This window comes from Rhinolophus sinicus, chromosome 14, assembly GCF_057876585.1.
Source record: "Rhinolophus sinicus isolate RSI-liver-muscle chromosome 14, RSI-T2T, whole genome shotgun sequence".
Classification (NCBI taxonomy): domain Eukaryota; kingdom Metazoa; phylum Chordata; class Mammalia; order Chiroptera; family Rhinolophidae; genus Rhinolophus; species Rhinolophus sinicus.
Genome location: NC_142514.1, coordinates 102,932,293 through 102,958,905, shown reverse-complemented (window position 1 = coordinate 102,958,905; position 26,613 = coordinate 102,932,293). Strand labels below are relative to the sequence as shown.

At 38.4% G+C, this 26,613-nt stretch overlaps 1 protein-coding gene across 3 annotated transcripts in view; it reads right to left on the bottom strand.

Annotated features, from left to right (window-relative positions):
- Positions 1-26,613, bottom strand: part of SIK3 (SIK family kinase 3) — a 244,954-nt gene that overhangs the window by 107,518 nt on the left and 110,823 nt on the right. For all 3 annotated transcript variants that reach the window (XR_012497380.2, XM_019713625.3, XM_019713626.3), the window contains exons 2-3: positions 11,677-11,793; positions 8,399-8,462 (exon numbers count right to left, since the gene is read on the bottom strand). Coding sequence is in view for 2 of the 3 variants with exons in the window: in XM_019713625.3 (XP_019569184.3) it covers positions 8,399-8,462; positions 11,677-11,793 (181 nt within the window). In the remaining variant the exon portion in view is untranslated. The remainder of the gene's footprint in view (positions 1-8,398; positions 8,463-11,676; positions 11,794-26,613) is intronic.

The window sequence follows — 26,613 nt, the reverse complement described above, 5'->3', positions numbered from 1 at the left end:
ATTGTTTTGCTGCTATGTCCATGACCTAAATTTCCAAAACAGAAACTTGGCTTGTATTTGTAATAAAAAAAATCCTCCCAGAAACACTTAGCTGAAGTCCTTTTGTATTTGGAAGAACTGATTCTTCAACCCAGGGAACGGGAAAGAACATGTGCTCTGGAGTCAGAGTCCTTGCGTTAAATCTCAGCTCTATCACTGATTAATTATATGAACTGAGGCAAATTTTTTAGCTTCCTTGAACCTCAATTTTTTTGTAAAATGATGACAAAAATCTATATTACAAGATTACTGTGAAGGCACTACTTTACTTCAATACCTCATCATTCTCAAATATGATTGTACAGCTTCCTAACTAGTTTTGGTATATTCCATCCCAATTCTTCCTCATATGGCAATGCTTAAAGATAAAATTCAATTCTTTTACACAGTGGTTCACTCATTCATTCACTCATTCATTCAATAAACAGTTACTGATCATTTCCCTCAGTAAATATTTGAGTCTAACAGTATAAACTGGAGAGCAAGAAGAGACATAGGGATACAATGGTGAGCAAAAAGAAACATGACCACTAAACTTGCTGAGTTTGTTGTCTGGTGCAGACAGAAACCATCAAACAATTACAAAAATAAATGTAAAACTACAACTTATGTAAGTACTACTAAGAAAGGATATAGTGTAATGAGGATGTGATAGGGGATTTTTGAAGTCAGAACTCACACAAAGCCCTTTACTATTGAGCCTTTCCTATCTTACCAGCCTCATTTCCGGCCATTTTCTTACATGCAGCCTATATTTAAACCATACTAAACAACTTAAGAAATGTAAAATATCCCATGTTCTCATCCTGAAATCTTTTGAACGTGCTACAGCACACCTTGCTCCCACCTACTTACTTCCAGCAAATGTCCCAAGATTGCAGTTCTTGCGCTACACCTTTAAAGCCTTTACCACACGATGTTAATATTAATCACCTGATCAGGTTGGTGTCTGCCAGTTCTGCCACCTAGTAAGTGATTATCCCCCTTATAAATGATTACTGTTATTGGAAGATATTCTGAGATTATGCCAAAATCCTGTCCTCATCTGTATTAGTTTCCTTGGGCTGCCAAAACAAATGGTCACAAAGTTGGTAGCTTTAAAAAACTGTAATTTATTCACTCAGTTCAGGAAGCAAGAAATCAGGTATAGGCAGGGCCCTGCTCTATCTGTAGGCTCTATGGGAGAATCTTTTCTATGCCTCTTTTCACTTTTGGTGGCTGCCATTTTTCCTTGACTTGTAGCTGCATCACTCCAATCTACTTTGTTCTTTCTCAAGACTGTTTTGGCTATTCTTGCAATTCCATATGTATTTTAGAATCAGTTTATTAATTTCTACAAAATGTCAGCTTAGATTCTGATGCTGATTGCATTGAATTTGTACATCAACTTGAGCAGTACTGCCATCTTATCAATGTTAACACTAAAATCTACAGATACGAGATGTTTTTCCAATGATTTAGATCCTCTTAAATTTCTTTCAACATTTTTTCGGACTTTTTTGTACTTTTCAGAGTATAAGATTTACACTTCTTTATTAAATTTATTCCTAAGTATTTTATTCTTTTTGATGCTATTGTAAACTGAATTGTTTTACATATTTCATTTTCAGATTGTTCACTGTTAGGAGTATAGAAATACAAGTAATTTGCATATATTGCTCTTGTACCCTGCCACCTTGCTAAAATCTTACATAGTTCTCATAGTTTTTTAGTGGATTCATTAGGATTTTCTATATATAAGATCATGCCATCTATGAACAGTTAATTTTACTTCTTCCTTTGCAATCTAGGTGCGTCTCCTTGCTGCCTAATTGCTGAGGCTAGGACCTCCAGTACAAAGTTTAAACAGAAGCCGAGAGAGATGAAATCTTTCTTATTCCTCGTCTGATGGGGAAAACATCTCGTCGTTCACCATTAAATATGAGGCTAGCTGTGGATTTTTCAGAGATCCTTTATTAGATTAAGGAAGTTTTCTTCTATTTCTAGTTTGTTAAATGTTTTTACCATTAAATGGTGTTGGAGTGTGACAAGTGATCTTTCTGCACCTATTGAGATGATCGTGACATTTGTTTTTTCTTTACTGATATGATGTATTACATTAATGGATTTTAGTTTGGTGAACCAACCTTGCAGTCCTAAGATAAATTCTGCTTGGTCATAGTGTACAATTATTTTTATATGTTGCTGGATTTCATTCATAAATGAATTTTGTTAAGAATTTTTGCATTCATAGTCATACAGATACTGGCCTGTAGTTTTTGTATGGTGTCTTCGTCTGGTATTGGTATTAGGTAATGCTGACCTCATAGAATTGGGAAGTGTTCCCTCCTCTTCTATTTTTTTAGGAGTTTGTGAAGAATTGATATTAGTTCTTTAATTTTTGGTAGAATTAAAGCAGTGATGCCATTTGGGTCTAACCTTTTCTTTATGGCAGTTTTTTTGATTGCTGCTTCAATCTCTTCACTTATCTATTCAGATTGTCTATTTTTTCTTGAGTCAGTTTCAATATTTTGTGTCTTTCTAGGAATTTGTCCATTTTATCTAAGTTAACCGATTTGTTTGTGTATACTTGTTCAGGTATTCCTTTATAATAATTTGTATTTCTTTAGGGTCAGTATTAATGTCCCCTTTTTCCTTTCTGACTCTAGTAATTTGAGCCTTTCTTTGTTCCTTGGTCCATCTAGCTAAAGATTTGTCAATTTTACTGAACTTTTCAAAGAACCACATTTTGGTTTCAATGATTTTTCTCTATTGTTTTTCTGTTCTCAATTTTACTAATTTCTGCTACAATATTTATTAATTTCCATCCTTCAGCTTGGTTTAGGTTTGGTTTGCTCTTCCTTTTCCAATGTCAAAGTAGTTGATCTTTCTTGTTATAGGCATTTTACAGCTATAAACTTTCCATAGGTTTTGATACGTTGTGTCTTTAGTTTCATTCATCTCAAAGTATTTTCTGAATTCACTTTGATTTCTTTTGACCCATTGCTTACTTTAAAGGTATTATTTAGTTTTCACATATTTATGAGTTCCCCAAATGTTTTCCTGTTATTCATTTCTAATTCCATTCTACAGTGGTTGCAAAATACATTTTATTTTTGTTAACTTTTAACACTTATGCAGGTTTGTTTTATGGCTTAGTAGTACATGGTCTTATCCTTGAGAATGTTCTGTGTGCACTTGAGAAGCATGTCTATTGTGTTGTTGAGTGCTCTATTGATGTCTATTATGTCCAGTTGATTTATAATGTTATTCAAGTCTTATTTTCCTTTTTGATCTTGCATTTAGTTTTTCTATCCAATATTGCAAATAGGGTATTGAAGCCTCCAACTATTATCTTTATTTCTCCCTTCATTTCTGTCAGTTTTTGTGTCATGTTTTGGTGCTCTATTATCAGACACATACGTTTATAACTGTTTCATTTTCCTACTGTATTGACCCTTTTATCATTATACAATGTCCCTCTTTATCCCTAGCAAGTAGAGAAAAGGTCTTTTTTGTTTTAAAGTTTATTCTGTCTGATATCAGCACAGCCAGTGCAGCTTTTGTTATGGCTGCTACTTGCATGATATATATGTTTTTCCATCCTTTTACAATTTCAGTCTATTTGTAGCTTTGAATTTAAATAACGTCTCCTGTGGACAACATACTGATGAATCATGTGTTTTTGTTTAGTCTAACAATCACTGCCTCTTTAGATTATTAGATCCATTTACACTTAATACTGATACAGTTGGAATTATGTCTACTATTTTCGTTTTTGTTTTCTATATATTTCATGCCTTTTTTTGTATAGCTCTATTTGTTTTACACCCTTCTATAGTATTTTTTAATAAACTTTAGATCAATTAACGTTACAAACCCAACAACACACTGTTATAATTATTTCTTTACTATCTGTAGCGATTTCCTTGATCCAATGCAGTTTTTCTCACACATACCTCCTTTGTGCTGTTAGTGATAAGTACATTACACATACATTACATTACAGGCCTAACAATTCACTACGTATTATTTATATAATATATAATTTCATATAACTGATTTTTAAATAGGTTAAAAGAAGAAAGGAGAAAAGTATTGATCTCTTCTGTCTTTTATAATTACAATATTACCTTTATTGGTACTTCCTGTTTTTTGTGTGGACTTAAATTACCACCTTCAGGGTTTTCACCCTGAAGAACTTCCCTTAGTATTTCTTGTAAGCTGGGTCTGTCAGGACAGCAAATTCAGGTTTTGATTATCTGAAAAAGTATTTCACCTTCATTTTTGATGCAGGATTTTGGTTAATAGTTTGTTTTTGGGTTTTTTTGAGCACTTTAAAATGTCATACCATTGCCTTCTGGCCTCCATTGTTTCCGCTGGAAAATCCGCTGTTAATCTTACAGGGTTCCCTTTTAGTGACATATCATTTTTCTCTCCATGCTTTCAATAGTTTCTCCTTGTTTATAACTTTCACTATACGTACTATGATGTATAGGTTTGTGGGTCTCTTGGTGTTTAATCCTACTTAGATATTTTTGAGCTTCCTGGACCTACAGGTTTTTGTTTTTCAATAAATGTGTGAAGTTTACAGTCATTTCCTTGCATATTTTTTCCTGCTCCTTTTTCCTCTCTCCTCGGGTACTCCCAATATACATATGCTGTCGCACTTGACAGTGTCCCACATTTCTCTGAGGCTCTATTCATTGTTATTAATTTGGTTTTCTCTCTAATCTTCACCTTGCATGTCTATTATCGAATTCACTTTTGCCAGTTCAAATCTACAGTAAGCCTCTTTAATGAATATTTTTATATCATTTATTTTACTTTTCAATTCCAAATTTCCATTTTATTCTTTTTTTAATAATTTCTATGTCTTCACTGATAGTCTCTATTTGGTATTATCATATCTTCATTTACTACTTTAATTGTGAGTTCCTTTGTTTCAGTGAATGTGTCATAATGGCTACTATAAAGTGTTTTTATGATAAATCTGATATCTGGTCTCTCTGACAGGCAGTTTCTGTGGCCTGCTTTTTTTCCAGTGTATGGGTCACACTTTCCTGTTTCTGTATATGCCTTGTAGTTTTTTTCTTATTGTTGGAAACTAGACATTTTAGATAATATGTTGGAGCACCTCTGGGTACTGGTATACTGCTACCCTTCTGGAGCATGTTATTGTTATTGCTTGTTTATTTGTTTAACGACTGGCTGAATGGTTTAAGTGAAGTTTATTCCCCCATACATAAGTGTTCAGCTTCCGATGCTGTTCCTCAAGGAGGCAGATTTGGTATATTTCACTTACCCTCAGATCACTGGATCACCAAAGTTTGGGTAGGGCTCTTTTCCAATCTTTCCTTGACCACACCCAGCTGTTAAACTCTAATAATTGCTGGCTGGTTGCTCTATTGTTTTCAACAATGCCCTGGGGCATAAATTGGTCTACAAACAATCCAATCAAATTCTGGTTCCTTTGAAGCAATAGTTTCTGAGATCAGTGTTTGATTTTTGTTCTGACTTCAGGAAATTTCTTGTGCATTATTCTCTGGTTCTCTCCAGCAAACTAGCTGGTCTACAGTTCAGCCTGTCTCTTGAATCTCCTCTTAAATGACTTTTACTACAACCTCTACTGTTCTTTAGGTGTCTTTAGATTTGAATTTCATTCTCTGTTGCAAATGAAGTTAGTTCCTTTGGGAAGAAATTAGGAGTTGTTTTATGGTATGTTTCTCCCTTTGGGCAAATTTCTGAGCCAGGGCTCTGAAGCTGGGTATGCAGACAATGGCAAAGTTCTTTCTGAGTGACACCCCCACTCTAGGAGCTAAGAACTCAGTGGAAGGAGAGGGGTTGCAGCCTGAGATCTTCCCAGCTTGCCTCTCTTGGGATGGAACCATCAACTTACAACCTGAGGCAAAAGTGATCTGAGCGCCAGTATTCTCAGCATGCCATACCCAAACTCCGTAAAGGGAGATGGGTGGAAGAAGGGAGTCCCCAGTCCTCAACTGCACTCACCCAGGACTTAGCAGTAGCAGCAGGTAGCTGGGGAAGAATGAGAAATGCTGATATCCGGTACCTCCGGGAAGAAAGCTGATAAGTCAGGGTGGTGGACTGTATTTAGACTACAGCAGTCCCGAGTGGAATCTCTACCTCACTGAGCGGGCAAGGGGGAAGGATGAAGCACTACTACTTTTAAAAGTCCAGACTCTCTCACTGCTTGTCAAATTTTTATAGATGTTTTTGAATAAATGTATATTTGCTGTTGACCCTTAGGACCATTTCCTGAAACTTTAAATGGCTGGGTATTTTTTTAAAAAAATCATTTTCACTGGGGAGTGGGTCAGTAGAGCTCCTCATGCTACCATGTTTCCCCGAAAATAAGACCTAGCCAGACAATCAGCTCTAACGCGTCTTTTGGAGCAAAAATTAATATAAGACCCAGTCTTATTTTACTATAAGACCGGGTACAATATAATATAATATATAATATAATATCGGGTTTTATATTAATTTTTGCTCCAAAAGACGCGTTAGAGCTGATTGTCCGGCTAGGTCTTATTTTCGGGGAAACAAGGTATTCTGCCAGAAGTTGATCTCCCGTTTGTTCTTTAACATGGAGGTGAAGAAAGCAAACTGCTAGGGCTCTATATATATTATCTCATTTAAGCTTTGCAACTGTGCAGCAGCTATTACAGATCTTACTTTTACAGACCATTATACTGAGTCCCAGAATCTAGTAACTTGCTCCAAGTAAAGCAGCAAAAGGTAGCAAAGATCTGATTCAAAAGCAAATCTGTCTCCAACACTCAGATTCCTAATTAAGCCCATTCTTTCACCCTTTATACAGATACTTTTAAAAATCGGAACTCGTGAGACAGTTATAGCCCTACGGCAGTCACAGTGACTTCTTAGGTAATACATCATTCTCTTCCTCATCTAGATCTTTTTAAATAATACTATAAAAAGTACTATTCTGTTTCCTCAAGCCTTGAGCTACATTCCCACAAAGAATCTATGACTAGGGAATTGTTATCTTTTCTGTACTTTTAAAAATCTGTTTACCTAAAAAGCAAAGTGGATCTGATGTGTATTATATTTGCTTTTTATTATTATTATGAACATTAAGATGACACGGCCTGTTTTCTTCCAAGATTAACATTGTGCATAATTACATATACAAAGCCAATTAAAATTATTATTAAGAAATAATGATGGGCGCGGCCAGTTAGCTCAGTTGGTTAGAGCGTGGTGCTAATAACACCAAGGTTGCCGGTTCGATTCCCACATGGGCCACTGTGAGCTGTGCGCTCCTTAAAAAAAAAAAAAGGAAAGAAAAAAGAAATAACGACACCTCTTTTAAAAAGGCTCAAACTTATCCTGAAGATTCTTAGATACAAAATGGTAAGATTTTGGGAGAATGTTTAACATACCAAAAAATCCAGTCACAACTGACCAATCCTTAATAAAAGATTCCACTTTAAAAGCAATTTCATGCCTGTAAATATATTTTAAATTAGTAAGTGCCAATATTTAAAAAATAGAAAAACTCATTACCACTCATATTTAAACCAAAACAAAACCCCCAAAATAAGCTACATAAATCTAAAGAATATAAGAACATTTCCCTGTAGCTACTTGCCAAAAGGAAAACAAAATTAAAAATAAAAAGACAAATTGAAAAATAAATTATTATTTTTTAAAAATGAAAAGACATGACAATCTAGATTTGAAAGTTTAGCCTTTACCTCTACTTGGCTCCACTTATTACTGTTACAAAAAAAAAGGGGGGGGGAGCAGTTTTTACTATCTGAAAAAGTCAGATTTCCTGGTAATAAATTCTCCTGTTTAATTCTGATGTTGTGTTCGAGAAAAAAAAAAAAGCTACGGAAAACAGAACCTCCAAAGTTACAAGAATCATCAAGGGAACCGTGAACACATGGTAAGGAATATAGTTACATGTTCTATTTAAACAAAGTTTAAAGAATGCATTAGGGTGAGACTGTTCCAAGTGGCTCTTTCTCACACAACAGAGGCCCACACACTTGTGGGAGTTCTGTCACACTTGGTAACCCCAGTTAGAGTCTGGCAATCAGACAGACCCTCAGTCACATATTCAGAAGGGATGTTTGTTCTTGGAGATCTTTAATCTCAACTGTTAACACCTGACTGAAATAAACAAAACACCTTTGCTAAGGAAATGAAGATGATGAAGAGATTTAAATAGGTGAGTCAAAAATAATTAAAATTACTTTGTTGATAGAAAATGACAGCCCTGAAGGACAGCATCAAGTGACAGCTGCTCAAGTGACAAAGGCATCGAACAGCTATTTTAGGTTTGCCATAGCGTGCTCAATAGCTGTTTAAAGAATGCAATAAATGTACTTACCAAATATTTCCCCTCCACTAGCATATTCTGTCACCAGATAAATCATCCGTTCTGTCTCCATAACCTGGTGCAAAGGCAGGAAAGTGACAGACAGTGACACAAATGACAGGCTCACATCATAGGAAGAGAAACTAATGACTCTTCTTGAAATATTAATAACCATTACTGCTTAAAGGAAACTTAAAACATTGGTGGGAGGGGATAGATACAAATGTTATTAAGATGAAAGGGGGAAAATAGGTATTCATCCGAGTTCTTAAAAGTAGGAAGTATTTACTGCTTGAGAGAAACAGTCCTTTTGTTGTTCCACGAAAACTCTGCACTCTCAAGTTCCACAAAACTGAGAATCAAGAATCTGCCAAGAACCAAAAAGTTCACATTTAACATTGATCACCTGAAGCTGAAAGTGTCCCCTCAAAACCTCCAACCAAAAAAAAAAAGCCATAGGGAAAAAAATGGGAATCACTCAAAAACAGCACAGAAATCAAATAATATATAAACTACTCATTTGTAGTTTGTCTTGGTCTCTATTTTGCTAATACTATATATTTCATATATAATTTTTATATATAATAAGTATATTTAATATATTATAATTGTAATTACATAAACATATAATTACGTAAACATAATTATTATATATAATAAAAATATATTTTGCTAATATTTAGCACTTTTTTTATTAGTTGTAGTGTGTCAGTCCTTTTTTCCTTTCTACCTTTTTCATTCAGTCCTTTCTTCCTTTTTATCTTTTTCATTAAATATTTTTAAAGTAATATATGAGTATATACGCTCATTATAAACATTTTAAATACCTAGTATATGAACAAAAGACCAAAGGTTTTCCTCTTCCCAACCCCCTCTGTTTTATTCCCAGAGGAAACACTGTTAATAGCTTATTCTGTATCATTCTAGGACAGTGCTGTCCAATAGAAATATAATGAGCCTCATACATGATTTTAACTTTTCTAGTAGCCACATTAAAAAGTTAAAAAAAGTCAAATTAATATTAATAAAAAATTTTATTTATCCCCATGTCCAAAATATTATTTCAAAGTAGTTTAAATTGTAAACTGCTTCAGTTTTTACATTCAAATTAATTTAAATAAAATTAAAACTTCAGTTCCTCATTCACTCCAGCCATATTTTAATATGAATAACCAGCCATGTGTGGCTAGTGGTGATCATATTAGGCAATATAGCTCTAGACTTTCACTACACTCACAGCTAATTATTTTAAGTTATTTCCCAGTTTCTTTATCTTTAACATCTTTACACATTAATACCATATAACAATACTATGTATTATGTTATAATAGTAATCTATCTCTTCTTTTCAATGGTTTCATGGTACTCCATTATATAAGTGCACATTAATTTCCCAATCTAATAATTGTATCATTCTTTTTTACTCTTTGATTTTTAAAAACTCTACATATACTGGTGATATTAACCCATTATTTGTTATATGTATTGCTTCCATGCTCTCTCTATATGTTGATTTATATAACAAAAAGTGCTCTAAATATATGCATGTTCAGAAAAAATATAAAAGAAAAAACAAATGTGATACTGTATATGTACACTTTGGTACCCCCAGGCCTTTCACTGATTGAAATATTCTTTTATTATTAAATTTTTCAGGAGTTCAAAAACTTTTCTATATAGTTTCCTGTATTTGGCTCATTCTATAAACCTGAGGAGACTGAAGCTTTGGCAAATGACCTGAAAATTACCTGATATTATATGAAGACAATCTGACAGCCATTCACCTTAGCAGCTCAGAATCTCCAATTAACAATACCAGCTGCCAGAGAGCAAAATTAAAGCTTAAAAGAGGGCATTGTTCAAAGCCAGGGCTTTAAGTATGGAAATTCTTACAGGCTAATGAAATTTTGGGAAAGTAAGGTAAACTTGCAGAATTCAGTTATTATGTTAATACCTATAAGTTAACTTCTTGAGAAAGGTCAGCCTAAGAAGCCATACAATTATTTAAAGATGATTTATTTTAAAAAGTGAGATCAAGAAGTTTACTCAGTCTATAAGGATAGGAAGGAAGCAAAGGTGAGACACCTCTGAGTTGCAGATACAGGTCTTGAGGCAACATCAGAAAGCTTTCAGAGGTTTGCTTCTGGGGCACAATGTGGGTGCGGTTCAACACAATTTAGTCTGATAAATTTCAACAAGTCTGCTCCTGCTGATCTAATTCATTTCATTTTGTGAGCAGCTGATGCCAGAGTTGAGCCCTAAGGCTGTAGCCTTAACCACACATACTAATATCATGACATGCTTTCTTTTCCATAAAACTGAATGACTATGAGAGCTTGCCTGTTGTGCCCTGGATGTGCTTTCTCCACGTCTGGGCTAGTAACTATTTACTGCAGACTAACAGCAGCACATGAACAGAGTGGGTGACCACTTCCTGCAGATCTAGGTGATAGCTGTTCTGGTAGAAAGCAATGAGTAAGACTGGCTCTATGCAGACGCACAGCTTGTGGCTGCCAACACAGTGCAATTTGAGAAGCACCCCCAAAGCCCCACCTCTCCCAAAATATCTCTTCCACCACCATGGCAAGATCCTCCCCTCCTTTCTGGCTTGAAATTCCAGCCATTAGATTTACTGCTTTTGCAGTAAGGCTAGGGAATCATGTTTGATTATGGCATGGAATACGCATGTTTCTTGTAAAGGTAAGAAAACTAGATTAGAAACCTCTTCCATTACACAAACTGAAATCTCTTGGCTATCAAAATAATCAAATGCTACCTTGGAAAACTGAAAACTAAGTCAGGACAGGACCCTACTAGAATAGAAAGGAGGTAGGTTCTGACTGATGCAAGAGGCCATCTTAAAATGTCCTTTGCCATCATAATTCATAATGTTATCACAGAAATTAGTATTTAAATAATGTTATGTTTGTCTCTAGCTTTTCATCTCTCAAAATCCTATACCTTTTGAGTTTCGCATTCTGTTTTAAGACTCTGACCTAAATAAATAAGTTCTCATCATCTTCCGAATATTCTTTTTGTGTTAATTCTCGCTAAGAATGGCATCAGAGTTTTAAAAAACACATTAGAAACATCTATGTGGGTAAGGTAAACCTTAGTGATAAATAGCCAGAGTAAACATGAGTACTGAGTTGGGGGAATACAGGGGTGGGGGAAACAGTAGAGTGAACATATGAACACAGAAATAAAACAAAGTTGCAGATGTTCACCCACCCACCTTTCCTCAAAGGCTGTTTTCTTGTTGCCACACACTACACCAGTGGTGACCCTACCTGGTAAAGCCTGATGATATGCGGGTGGCAAAGCATCTTCATAATTTGAACTTCCCGGAAAATCTTCTTCAAGTTCTCTTCGTCAAGCTGGGTCTTGTCTATGATCTTAATAGCAACCTGGTAACACAGGAAGAAAAATTACTCTGATGCATTATTAAAAGCAGTTTACTAAGGAAAATAAAATCCACTTTAAGACATTATATTTCACAAAATACAAGCTGCCAGTATTTTATTTACAGAATGTCAATGAAGAAAATGAATATACCCTTTTTAAAAAACAGGAAATGGAATTTTAGCAAGTTGGTCTCAAAGGAACAGACTCTAAAAGCTAGTGGGTCTTCTGCCATTTCTTAAATTTACTCCTACAGTAAAACCCCACGACAAAATACTTCATTGCTCCACAGATGTGGTTACAATCTGGGCAGATCAAGTTTTGGTGCAAAGAACGGTATGTAGGACCTCTGATTAAGACAAGAAAGAAGCTTAGGCCGGCCCGGTGGCTCAGGCGGTTGGAGCTCCGTGCTCCTAACTCCAAAGGCTGCCAGTTCAATTCCCACATGAGCCAGTGCGCGCTCAACCACAAGGTTGCCGGTTCAACTCCTTGAGTCCCACAAGGGATGCTGGGCTGCGCCCCCTGCAACTAAGATTGAACACGGCACCTTGAGCTGAGCTGCCTTCTGGATGGCTCAGTTGGTTGGAGCGTGTCCTCTCAACCACAAGGTTGCCAGTTCGATTCCTTGACTCCCGCAAGGGATGGTAGGCAGCGCCCCCTGCAACTAGCAACGGCAACTGGACCTGGAGCTGAGCTGCACCCTCCACAACTAAGACTGAAAGGACAACAACTTGAAGCTGAACGGCACCCTCCACAACTAAGATTGAAAGGACAACAACTTGACTTGAAAAAAAGTCCTGGAAGTACACATTGTTCCCCAATAAAGTCCTGTTCCCTTTCCCCAATAAAAATCTTAAAAAAAGAAAAAAAGAGACAAGAAGATTATATTGTAAGTACATGATGACTTGGTAAAGTTCAACCAGAAATTCCAAAGGTGCATCCCACATCTCACCAGGGGCTTGTATAACTAACTCAGTAATGGTGGTGGTGGTGGCGGTGGCGGCAGCAGCAGTTACCAGGTACTGAACATTTACTGTGTTAGGCATAATTCTTAGTGCTTTGCAAGTATTAACTCATTTAAACCTCACAATACCCCCATATTATTATTAACCTTGTTCTATAAATATAGAGACTGAGACACAGATTAAGAAATTTACCCAAGATAAAGTAACTTACATTTGCATGTAGCAGATCCAGGATTAAAGCTCAGGAGGCTTGCTTTAGAGTCAAATTCTTAATGCTACAGCTATAAAAATCTGAAGGTCTTTCTGTACGGTATATACACAGCTACAGCATAAAACATCTTTTCATTTTGCTCACTGTTCTTAAGATACCCAACAACACATATATTTTAAAACAGAATGAAAGATGAAGGACTTTTTAAAAAATCTACTAAATCTAAACTTCCTCTTTATTTTTAGTGAAATACTCAAAGTATTGTGGTGCCCCAAAACATTTCTATATGTCAGTTTCAATTAATCAATATGTAATCAACGAATATTAGCTAGATGAAGGAGCAGGACTAGATAAATTCTAGCCACTTTCAATTTTAAAAACTCTGATTCTATACGCTGGAAGAGGTAAAGAAAGCTTATTGAAGAAAGAAAGAAAAACCAGGAAAGCAAAATGTGATAAATAAAGCCCAGAGAAATAAAGACTGTGGAGCTACACACAGCAGATGATTCAAACGTATGATGACCAGCATAAAAGTAATTTAGTTTGTAGTTATTTCAGATGTTAGAATGAGGACTAATGGGAGACAGGGACAAGGACACACATCTCAGCTCCCTTCAAAGAGCATCTAAGCCCTGCCTAAAGACGGAATGCGATAAAATGAGCGGGGTGTAGCTTGCGCTACAAAGATTCCTCAGACACAGCCTTCACTCCAAGGAGCTCACAATACAGTAGGGGAAGAAATATGTGAAACAGACAACAGGACAGTGTTGGAAATACAATCAATAAAGCTCTGTACAGGTAAAATGGTAGAACAGAGGACAGAGTATGATCTTCACCTGGGGGGAAAAGTAGACATGGGGGAAAACTTCACAAAGGTCTAACTTGAGAAGAGAAAGAATTGGAATAGGCAGGAAAGAGGGTAGAAAATTTTATGAGAATAGCAGGATCATTAACAAATCTCACCAGCTGTTTGCTCGCCTATAAAAAGTCTTGAACCCTGTGACCCCTGACCACTCCTATTTGTACTTCTCCTCATCCCTGTGCCAAATCACATACAAGACTTTTAACTCTGGCAATTGGTCTGGCATCTGCACCTGGTTCTCTAAGAAGAGTCCCCAAAACAAACAAACAAACAAATCACAATCACAGTATATAATGTCCTTTCAGAGAATAGATATCTGGTTCTTAATAGTAGTTAATTATTTATAAAATCTTACACATGAATAGCTTATTATAGTTTACAGAGTACTTTTGTATATCTAACAAGCTTAGAAACTTGCAGACATATGCCCGTAGCAGAGCATTTCCCAACTGGTGTGCTGGAAATAGGTTACAGGTGTACCCAAGGCTGTGGGGTAGGTGACAGTGGATTACCTCCGGTCTCAAGGAACCTCATTTGTTAACCCCAGAGAAAATAGGATCATTTTCTATGTGTGCCACTATGCACAAAAGGTTGGGAAGCACTATAGGATTTGTTGATCAACTGTCCAACGATTGGGCCTGAAACCCCCTATCCTGCTCATGCGGATGGCACAGAAGAAGTAACGGGTTGTGGGGTGGAGGAATGAGGGCTTGCAATGCATTTGACCAGAGTTTTGCACTTTTCCACCCCCAAGAGAGTTTGAGTCGCACTGTAATTGGGAGGGTCATACAGTGGGGCCTCCTGAGTCACAGTGGACTCATTCTGAATTTCATGTGCATTCTGAAGCAACAGGACTTTCATAAAGGTAAAGAGAAAAACAAACCTAATTACCTATGAGAACAAAGTTGGCTATTAAGATCTTATAACATATATTATATACTTAATAAATATTTTCAATTTAATAAAGATAGTGGTCTAGTATCTAGAATGAAGTTTTACATTTCATAACAAGTATATCTAACATCACATAAAGGGAACATGGTTCTACATACTGAAATGTATCTTTTCAGGGAAAACTGTATTAAGTATAATCTGTTCTTAGAAGGTGGACACAGAAAGGTTTTATAAACATCAAATTCCTGTGTACTCTTCAGTGAGATTCAAGATTCCACAAGACACGGAGAAGTGAAGCTCTGCCCAGCAGCTCAACATAGTGTCAAAAGGAAGGACTCTGGTGTCCAGCTGCCTGAGTTCAAAATCTTAGAATTGTCTCTTAATGTATAACCCTGAGCAAATTATTTAATTTTTCTAAGGCTCCTCATCTGTAAAATGTGGGCAACAAGGGAACTTACATTGAAGGTTGCTGAGGAGTAACTAAGCACGCAGCCTGCTCAGTATAATGCCTGGCATGTGGCAGACACACAATAGACATCCATTACAGGACTGCTATTATTTACTTGACTTTTCTAGAATCAAGCCTTGAACTTCAGGCATTCCTTGGTGAGGATTAGATTTGCGTCACTAAGCAACATAATCCAGTACCTGAGACACATCAATTCCTGAACTCAGGCGTGGAGTTGGAGGGACAAGAAGCAAAATAGCTAACAATCTGTGGGCAGCATTCAGAACCAACCAGCTGCTTCCAGCTGATGTGGAAGAACATGGAAGGAATGGAGCTGGGAAAAAATGCATTCAATTTAGGAAAGTCAAACTGGGCCACAGGCTGGAACCCACAGCAACACCTGATCCTGAGGACTGTGCCAGAGACACAGTGGTCTGCTTCTTCATGGCAGGCCAGGCTCCCTTCCAGCCATAGGAACTAGCGAACACCAGAAAGGAGGACACTTTAGTGCCACTTGGCACATGTGCCTGTTAGAGCGACTTAACAGAGAAAGCAACTTCTGAAAGCTCAGCTCCTACTTTGGCTGCAAACTGAAAAGTGGAGGTATCTAAAAAGCAGAAAAACACCAATGAAACAGAAAGACTACCAAGTCAGACAGATGGCAAGCTGGTATGATTATTTTGAGAATAACTGTAGAGATCAAAGGATCATGAATTTTTATTGCTACAGATTATCAGAGGATACATCATAAAGGTTTTTAGCTTACACACCAGTCGCTTGAAAATTAAATGTATCCATAGCAAAAGGTAAATTGGTAGGTAAATAGAAGATAAACTCTCAAACAATGTATTTGGATTGGTGTTGAAAATCTATTAATCACATATTTGCACTTCACATATGAAAAGCATAACAAGGAAACACCCAACACATCACCAAAAGACCATACACGTATATTCCTCAAGTTTGCCCGTTCGACCAGTACATAGAATTCTTTTATCTTGCAAAGAGCATGACTAGTGAATTGACACTAATATTAATTAAACATGGCATGTATCAAATACGCTGCTAAACAGCTACAGATTGTGGGAATCCTTAAGAATTTCCCTACCCAAGATATTTCCATTCAACAAACTCTCCTTTTAAAATTGGCATGGGGAAAAATAAATAAATAAAGTCAGATTATGCCAAATTTAAAGTCACAGTTCTTTATTATTCATTCTACAAGGGGGAAAAAAATGACCATTTCCCCCTTACTTCCAAGCATAGTTCCTTTAACTCTTACTTCATTTTTGCAAGCACAGTAATGCTCAGAGGGAATGAAGTTGAAAAAAAAAATAGTGGTTTGTGGGGACAGAGTCCCAGAGAGCAGTTTCCAGGCTCTCGGCCTCACGTGGAAAGGTGCTGGCTCGGGTAGTAGATGGCCGGCAGCTGTGGCTAATTGACCATCAGCTGTAACCAGTTAGCCAATTAGCCCCTGATATAACTGCTGCGGCTGCGCTAGTTGGTGAGTTGAGTCCGTGACTCGAGCCGGGTCAGTCAGGTCGGTGGGTTGGCAGGCAGAGAAGCAGACAGCAGGTTGCAGGTCGTGTGACTCCAGCCTCCAGTGAGACTATAGTGCCGCCAGTGAGACTATAGTGGTATGACTCCCCTACCTATGGCTCCGTGGGTGTTCCTTTATGGCCTAGCCATATCCTGCGTTCTTATGTGGGGAGCGGGACTAGAGACCCCGCAGGCCGCCCCGCACCCCAAATGGCACAGCGAGCAGGGTATGGCACTGGCCAAAGATCTCCGAGGGATGGTAGAGCAGTTTCTGCGTGTGAAAACGCAGTCTTGGGAAGCCCGTGAGGAGCAGCACCAGAGATGGGAAGCGCAGTCTGCCTGGAAGAGATGTGACCCCTCGGTGAATTGGTGGTCCTCTCGAGCCTCCAGATGGCATGCCACCCTGTTGGCCATAGCAGGCATCACCAGCTTTTTGGTAGGCTGCTGCTGCTGTAGGCTCCAAGGGTTTGTGGACATCTTACACCAAGGCCTCCACCCAATCAGACACCTGACACAGTGAGCAGGATTCCCACCAGGTAGGAATGGAGTCTGACTCTGGGCAGGAGGACGTGTGGCCACCACACAGTGTGTCGTGTCCAGTGGCCACTGTTCTCAGGAATTGGACCACCAAGGAGGGGTGGGAGGACATGGACGGCTCTCCGGCCAGTGTGGAGAGGGCCCTGCAGGCTCTGGCTGAGCGGTTGCCGGAGGAGGCGAAGGGTATAGCCGGCCACGTGGGCTGGATGTTCCTCACAGCCTTGAGTCTCAACACGGAAAATGCGCTTAATGAAATGGCCCAGGTGCCGGACCAGGTGTCCCGGTTGGAAGCGCTGGAAGCTCGGGTCCACCTGTTAGAAGAGGGGCCCCACAGTGGAGACTCTGAGGTAGAGGCGGAGGAAGCGAGTAGAGACAATGTAGCTCCCAACCCCCAAGCCCGGCCAATCTTGAAGCAAAAGGGGCCAGATGACAAGCGTTTTACAGCCAGCATGAGAGATCTGGTTGTGGATACTGCACCTGCAAGTGCTTTTGGATCCTTGGTTGCCATTCTTACGCCCCATGTGGGGCGACGGATCCATGAAGTTACAACTGCCATGGCCACCCTAGGGGATGTTGAAAGCCGGAGGCGACGGAAATTAAGATAGGAGGTCCGTGAAGTTGAGACCTGGAAGCCCAAATCAAAAGTAAAGGGGCGAGGTCACGGGCCTCAGAGAGTAGCACGCGCACAGATGTGGGGTGATCTCCTGGCAGCAGGGGTCAATCAGGAAAAAATAGACTGACAACTCAATGCACTCTTGTTGGAAATTTGGAAACAGTTGTGTCCGGAACAGCAATTCTGGAGAAGCCTAAAGGAGAAGTCTGGGAAAGTGCGACCCGAGTCCCTCCAGGACTTCATGTGGCCGCTTGAAGCCGACTCCTTTCAGCTTGATTAGGGGTGGGGCCAAGATACCTGGTCAGAGGGGACGAGCAGGGACCGGAGGCCCCACGTGGAACTGTCCCTACATCGGTCTCCTTCTAAAGTGCAGAGGGTTTTGGCCCTAGTTGACACTGGCGCAGACTGCAGTCTTGTCTATGGAAACCCAGAACTGTTCCCCAGACCAGCAATCTGCATTGATGGCTATGGGGGAAAGACTGTGACTGTAAAAGCTGTTTTCTTACCACTGGGTATAGGAAGGCTTCCCCCTCATACCTACAAGGTTTATGTCTCCCCCGTTCCGGAGTATATTCTAGGGGTGGACGTGCTACATGACCTCAGCTTACAGACATCGGTAGGAGAGTTCCGTCTCTGGATCCAGGTGGTAAAAGCGGTGACACACGGGCATGCTCACCACCCTCCCCAAGTGTTGCCACAGCCCTGGTGCGTGGTTACAGTGCGACAGTACTGCCTGCCAGGAGGGCAGGAGGAGACAGGTGGTACCCTAAGAAGTCCAGGAAGTCTGGCTGTGCCCAGAAGGCCTGGTGGTGCCTTTAGAAACCCTGGCTGTGTCCAGGATACTGCATTCACCTCCAGGCTCCTCGCACAGGGACCATCACAGAAGACGTTGTGAGGCGAGAGCCTGTAGGGGTGGAGTGTGGGGATGGAGCCCCAAAGAGCAGTTTCCAGGCTCTCGGTCTCATGTGGAAAGGTGCTGACTCGGGTAGTAGATGGCCGTCAGCTGTGGCTAATTGACCATCAGCTGTAGCCAGTTAGCCAATTAGCCCCTGATATAACTGCCGCGGCTGCGCTGGGGAGTCGAGAGAGGCAATCGAGTTAAGTCGGCCGGTTGGCAGTCAGAGAAGCAGACAGCAGGTTGCAAGTCATGTGGCTCCAGCCTCCAGGGAGACTATAGTGGCATGACTCCTCTACCTATGGCTCCGTGGGTGTCCCTTTTTGGCCTAGCCTCATCCTGCATTCTTATGTGGGGAGCGGGAGCTGAGACCCAGCAGGCCGCCTCGCATGACAAATGGCGCAGCAAGTGGGGTCTCCCACACAACAGGTTTCTTCACAATGGGCAATAATTCACTTGCATATCCTGACATCACATTCACAGGCAAGACAAGGTAGAAAAAAACCAATGAGCCACGGAAAATTTCAGTGTTAAGATCAAAACAAGCCACGCTTCCTCCTCACCCATCGGAAACAAGTAGGTCTCTTAATTCTGGAACATGCTATGACAAAAGGACAGTACCACTTAGGGAGAAAATGCAAAGACTACAAGTGCTAAAATTCCTCCAAAAAGAAGAAGAGCACTCCTTTAAAGAAGTATGCAGATGTATGCGCAATAATTCCACAGAACGCAGTACACAGGCTGAATGATTTTAAGAAGGGAAGAGAAAAAATCATGACCATGGGGAGAAAAGTTCATTTTTCAATATTCTTTTAAGGAAAGAAGCCGTACTTCTCATTGAAATGTCTTAAAACTTAGGCAGATATCAAACGTTTTACCATTGTAAATTATTTTCAATGGAGTTGTTTTTACATTAATTTCTGTACCTAAATTTTTATTCTCTATTTCTATGACAAAGTATATCTACTCTAGATCATTCCTGGCTGAGATCTAGGATCACTTTATGGTCTACCTCTGTGCTGTTCAATACAGTAGGCACACATGTGACTATGAAGCCCTTAAAATTGGATAGTCCAAATTAATGGGCTATAAATGTAAAATACACACCAGATTTCAAAGCCTTAATATCAAAAAGAGAATGTAAACTATATCACTGATAAATTTTATATTGATTACATGTAGAAATAATATTTTAGGCTAAATAAAATATATTATTAAAACTAATTTCAATAAAAAGGTAACGTATGAAATGGCAGAAAATAGTTGCAAACCACATGTCTGATAAGGGGTTAATATCCAAAATATACAAAGAATTCATACAATTCAAGAGCAAAATAAAAATAAAAATAACCCAATTTACAAATGGGTAAAGGACCTAAATAGACATTTTTCTAAGGAAGACGTACAAATGGCCAACAAGTACACGAAAAGGGGCTCAACATCATTAATCATCAGGGAAATGCCAATCAAAACCATAATGAGATACCACTTCACACCTGTTAGAATGTCTATTATTAAAAGAAAGAGAGCGAGAGAGAGAGAAAACAAACACTGGCAAGGAAATGGAGAAAAGGGAACCCCTATACACTGCTGGTGGGAATATAAACTGGTACAGTCACTACGGAAAACAGTATGGTGGTTCCTGAAGGAATTAAAAATAGAACTACCATATGATCTAGCAATCCATATATATACACCCAGATGTATACACTTCTGGGTATTTACCCAAAGCAAACTAATCATTATCTCAAGGAGATATCTGTACTTCCATGTTTGTAGCAGCATTATTCACAATAGCCAAGGTATGGGAACAACCTAAGTGTCTGTCAACAGATGACTGGATAAAGAAAATGTGATAACCATGTTTCCCCAAAAATAAGACCTCGCCGGACCATCAGCTCTAATGCATCTTTTAGAGCAAAAATTAATATAAGACCTGGTATTATATATTATATTTATATTATTCATATCATATCATATCATATCATAGACCTGGTCTTAAATTATATTAAAGTAAGACTGGATCTTATATTAATTTTTGTTCCAAAAGATGCATTAGAACTGATGGTCTGGCGAGGTCTTATTTTGGGGGAAACACGGTATATAGATACCCACATGAATATTATTCAGCCTTAAAAAAGAAGGAAATCCTGTCATTTTCAACATGAATGAACCTGGAGGGCATTATGCTAACTGAAATAAGCAAGACAGAGAAAGACAAGAAATATACCACATGGTATCACTTATATTTGGAATCTTAAAAAAAAGGGGGGCGGAGAGAAAGAAGGAAAGTCAAACTCAGAAACAGAAAGTAGGTAAGTGGTTGCCAGGGGCTGGGAGGTGGGGGAAATAGGGAGAGGTTGGTTAAAGTGTACAAACTTTCAGTTATAAGATGAATAAGGTCTAAAGAGCTAAGGTAAAACATGGTGACTATAGTTGGTTAACACTGTATTGTGTAATTGAAATTTGCTAACAGATTTCCTCACCAAATGTCCTCACCAAAAACAAAACAAAAACAGAAAAGGCAAATATGTGAAGTTATAGATGTGTTAGCTTGAGGGGGGAATCCTTTCAGTGTATACATGTATCAAATCATCACATTATACACTTTAAATATAAATTTTATTTGTCAATTATGCCTCAGTAAAGCTGGGGAAAAAACAAATAATTTCCTGTTTCTTTTTACTTTTTAAAATAAGATTTTAATTTATGGATGTGGCCCTCAATTTTAGGACAGCGCTGGTTTAGATAATGTCAACAAGCTACCAGTTGAAGCAGGTATTCCATGAAAATGATTTCTGAAATACTTGACTAAATATTGAGAATTGCCAGTTACCTATCTTGAAGAAATTTGGCAGGTTGCAAGGCACGCAATGCTCAAACATCTACTTGGAAGAGAATCTTACGGTCTCAAAAGTTGCATTTCAAGAACTCAATTTAATTCCATTAAAAAATGTTTATTGGACAACTGGTTGGCTTAACAGGGCAGTGTCCTTTTACTCACTAGCAGCTACTCTCGACAGGGGTCCCGTGAGAGAATTAAGTTTAACTCTTAAGACAACAGTTCTCCAATTCTTTGGTCTCACGACAGCTTCTCTTAAAAATTGAGAACCTTCAAAGAAGTTTTATTTATATGGGTAATGTCTATCAATATTTAGAAATTGGATTAAAAGCAGAAATAGAAACAATTTTTAAAATATAACAATAAACATACAATTCATCAGCCATCAGAGTCATTATATCATCATACATCATGTAGTCTCTCAAAATCTCCACTATTCAACTGAAAGAACGAGATGATAACTGAAAATAATGTTTGAATATTTATGTAAATAATTTTGACCTTAGGGACTCTCACTGAAGAAGTTTTGAAGATTCTGGGGTACATCTGGAGAAAACTCTGAGGACAACTGCTCTAAGGCATCATTATATGTAATGAATTAACTTCTCTCCTATATATCTAGAATGCTACCATCTTTGGGAAAACGGCGAAAATAGTCAAATTCTTTTCTGTAGGACTTAATTCTTCCTATAGGGTTTAATTCATTCCCAGTTGAGCATGGCTTCTAGAAAAAAAATCTAAATGCCTTTGTAATCAGCCTTGATGAAAAAACTTGTTTCTTTTAAACGTACTAGAAAATAGAATTGTCATCAGAAAATAGGTTTAAAGAAACCCCAAACCACCACAAACTACAGAAGCTAGACTCTAAGGCTAAATCTGTCAGGCATTACATGGCCATGTGTGAGGACAGAGTCCCAGAGAGCAGTTTCCAGGCTCTCGGCCTCATGTGGAAAGGTGCTGGCTCGGGTAGTAGATGGCCCTCGGCTGTGGCTAGTTGACGGTCAGCTGTAGCCGGTTAGCCAATTGGCTGCTGATATAACTGCCTCGGCTGCGCTGGTTGGTGAGTCGAGGAGAGTCGGTCGGTTGGCAGGAAAGCGGACAGCAGGTTGCACGTCGGTTGATTTCAGCCTCCAGTGAGACCATAGTGGTATGACTCCCCTACCTATGGATCCGTTGGTGTTCCTTTTTGGCCTAGCCACATCTTACATTTTTATGTGAGGAGCGGGAGCTGAGACCCCGCAGGCCGCCCCGCATGACACCATGCCACATGGCCACGGTCGGGATGTAGGTTGGCCATATTCTTGGGAAGATACTGACCTCAGCACTGGAACCAACCAAGAAGGAGTCTATGCATTAGTTTGTAACGAATAGTCAAATTACTAAGGGGCAATAGTAATAGTCAAAGTACTAAGGGGCAAAGTGAAGGCATATGTCTAGAAAGAACCAATTATTCTATCCATTTTACACACCAATCACAACTGTTTCTGGGAAAACATGCACCTGTCAAGCCTAAGGAATGATTGAGATGTTAGGATTCTAGCCAACTCCAGACAGGGAGACAAGACCACTAAAGATAAGGGACAGTCAGCTCTCAATGAGCCCCACAGGAAATAGTTTAAAATATCTAGCTGGTCTTTAGGTAACTTTTATTTTTCTATACTTCTCTGTTTGGACTAGGGTTTCCGGGCGGGAATTCCCACCCATTCTGAGGAATTTTTTCCGCTCTCCCATTCCTGAATCCCGAGACATAAACTGTTTTCTGTTCTCCACGATGAATCGTTTCCACAAAGTGACAGCCGATACTACCAACAACCTGGGTTCAAGGAGCTGATTTTCCCAATTTCCCGACCAACTTTTCTCGGGATTCAGGAACAGGAAAGCGAGAAAACTTCCCGAGAATTCCCTTCAGGAAACCCTAGTTTGGGTTGTACTACCGTGTTTCCCTGAAAATAAGACCTAGCAGAACCACCAGCTCTAATGAGTCTTTTGGAGCAAAAATTAATATAAGACACGGTCTCATATTATACTAAAATATAATATAATATTATAAGTATTATAATTATTTTAATATAAGACCCGGTCTTATATTAATTTTTGCTCCAAAGGACATTATTAGAGCTGATGGTCTGGCTAGGTCTTTTTTTCGGGGAAACACGGTAAATAGTAAAAAAAAAACAACAGTTCATGCAGTTACAGTGTCTGGTGGATAGAGAATTGAAATCTTACTGAAGAAAATAAACCATGAAACACGCATTATTCTTGGAAGCATTTCTAAGGTACAATGCGGTATATTGTACGTAATTAATAAATAGAAATTTTCTGGTGATCACTTGGAATTCAAGGCACAAAAGGGAAATTTTTAACACAAAAAGAGAATTCCCATCTGGTTAACATTTACACTCTCAGAAAACAGAAGTCCTAGGAGGGTCTCTAACATAACGGGCAACTCTCTCAGCCAAACTGACGTTGCTATTGTTGTTGTTGTTGTTGTTGTTATTTTAGCATTGACACAGTGCCAACAATATTTATATGTTTTACAGAACAATAAATCAACCTCTAGCCTGTAGGTTTACCACTTAAATGAACTGGACAAAAAAGATATTTTAAAAAGGGAGCAGGGGGAGGGAGTAGAGAAGAGAAAGGTAAAAATTATTTATAAAATATCAGTACCCATTCCATTTTCAGTTATTTATTTTAGAGTGACCAGATCTCTGAAGTTTAAGGAGATTTAGAATGAGACTGATGGCTTAATTCTAAGGCAGAGAACTCTTTAAAAGGAGGCCTGAAGCCCTTAATGGAAGGGCAGGAGGGGTAAGAGCAGGAAGGAGAGGGCCCAGAGGAAAAAAATAGGCAAACAGGATGGTTTGAAAAGAGAGGAGGGACTAGGCAGAAAAGCATTAGCGATGGGGAAGAAAAGGGTAAGAAGTAAATGGTTTAACAAGGAAGGAAGTTCAAAGTGGCTACTAAAGAAAGGATAGTATCTAAGAAAATGGTACAATGAAAAAATGATTGTTAGAGTAATATTTTAAAATTAAAGGAAAACAGGGAGCAGCTGTTAGCGCTAGGAAAAATTTAAAGTCCCGATGGGAAATTAAGCTATAAAAGATAAAATTTCAGTCACAGAGTAGAAAGATTAGACATGTGGGTAAAGAACTTGGCATTGGCCTGAACTGTGAGATTAAAAGGAAGAAAGCTGAATGACTTTCAAGACGAATTTTCTTAATGAAGTACATGCTACTCTTTCCTGGGTGCCAGCTCGTAGGTAAAAATAACACAGACTCACAGGATTGTGATCGTCCCAAGAATAGCATTTGTCAAGGAGCCTGTGTACTGTTAAGCACATTTACATGTAGTACCTAGAACACTCAAAGCTTTTTAAAGCACCAGCTGGAAAGAGAGCTAAACTCAACTGGCACAGCACAACTTTCTTAAACTTCCCCAATGGAGATTTATTACATCAAGTATCTTGCTAACCATACAATGGTAGTGCTGTTCCTGGTGAACAAGTCAGCAACAGTTCATATTTTAAATTGTCTTAAATTATATTAATATGCCCCAAGGCATAGTAACATAGCCTGCAGTAGTAGCAGGAGGTTGAATGAACCAGGGAAACACAATCACAGTTGAAAAATTATCCTAAATTCCTCATCTCTTTACATTTTCCAATTATTTGGTAATGAAGACTAGGGAAAACAGGAAGCAATCTCTATTATCAGATAGCATCTCACCCTCCCTATTTCTGAAATTCTTACATCCTTAGAACAATTACTGTGAGGTAATTGTTCGTCAAGGTGTACTCCTCTGCCAAACCACGCATTTCTAGTATAAATGGCTATGACACTGGCTGTCTTCTTGGTGGCAGCCCAGAGTTAAAATAAAAAGCCAGCTTCCCTGTGCCTATCAGGAACACCGCATCAAGTACTTTCTGACGGGCTTTCCTAATCACAGCTGCACACCATCGGTGCTGGCAGAAAATGCCCCTCTGGGGTTCCATCCAAATGGGAATATTTTCTGTGATGGCTTTTTGCATTTATTCTGGCTTCAATGAGTTCCTTGTATTTAGCAGTTATCACATGTTCAAATCAAACATTTTATTTCCGTAATGAATGTTTGTGTTTCATGTGCTGCACAGTGAAGTTTAACTAACTTAAATCACTCCCCTGGAAAGTGTAATGGTAAACATTAATTAATTCTCAAATTTCTGATATTTATCTTACAGATGGGAGGGGGACAACTGATAAACAACAATGCCATAGGGAAAAAATGAAAAACTGTTCCATTAAAACATATTATATTATCGTGTTTCCCCAAAAAGAAGACCTAGCCGGACAATCAATTCCAATGCATCTTTTGGAGCAAAAATTAATATAAGACCCGGTGTTATATTATATTACATTATATTATATTATACCTGGTCTTATATTATAATAGAATGTATTATATTATAGTAAAATAAGACCGGGCCTAATTTTAATTTTTGCTCCAAAAGACGCATTAGAGCTGATTGTCTGGCGAGGTCTTATTTTCTGGGAAATATGGTATATATTATATAAAATATATTATAGCTATCATATATATGTTAATATTATACTGACATTAAATGTAAAAACACAACTACATGAAGCATGGGCTTACCATAACAGAGTTAACATTTAATAAGATTCTTCTTCCTTTCTCTTAGTAGGGGTCAGAATATGCATCTTAAATTCTGACCTATGATGGTTCTAGTTCTAAATTGATATTATTGTATAAGCATAGAATTTTGAAAAACTGCTAAAGTAGCACCAAAGATTTTACTTTGCTTTGAAGTTTTAACCATTAAAGTCACTGTAATCATTAAATTTAACCATTTAATTTATTAATTAATTTACTAAGCAAAAACCAACCTGTTTGTTGGGCCCTCTTTTGATATAACAACAATATTGTTTTTAAGCCATTTAGTATGACCTCTAAAATTCACCACCAAAGAGACCCAAAAGACTCTCCAGACATCAGAGAGAGCTTCATTTAAGATAGATA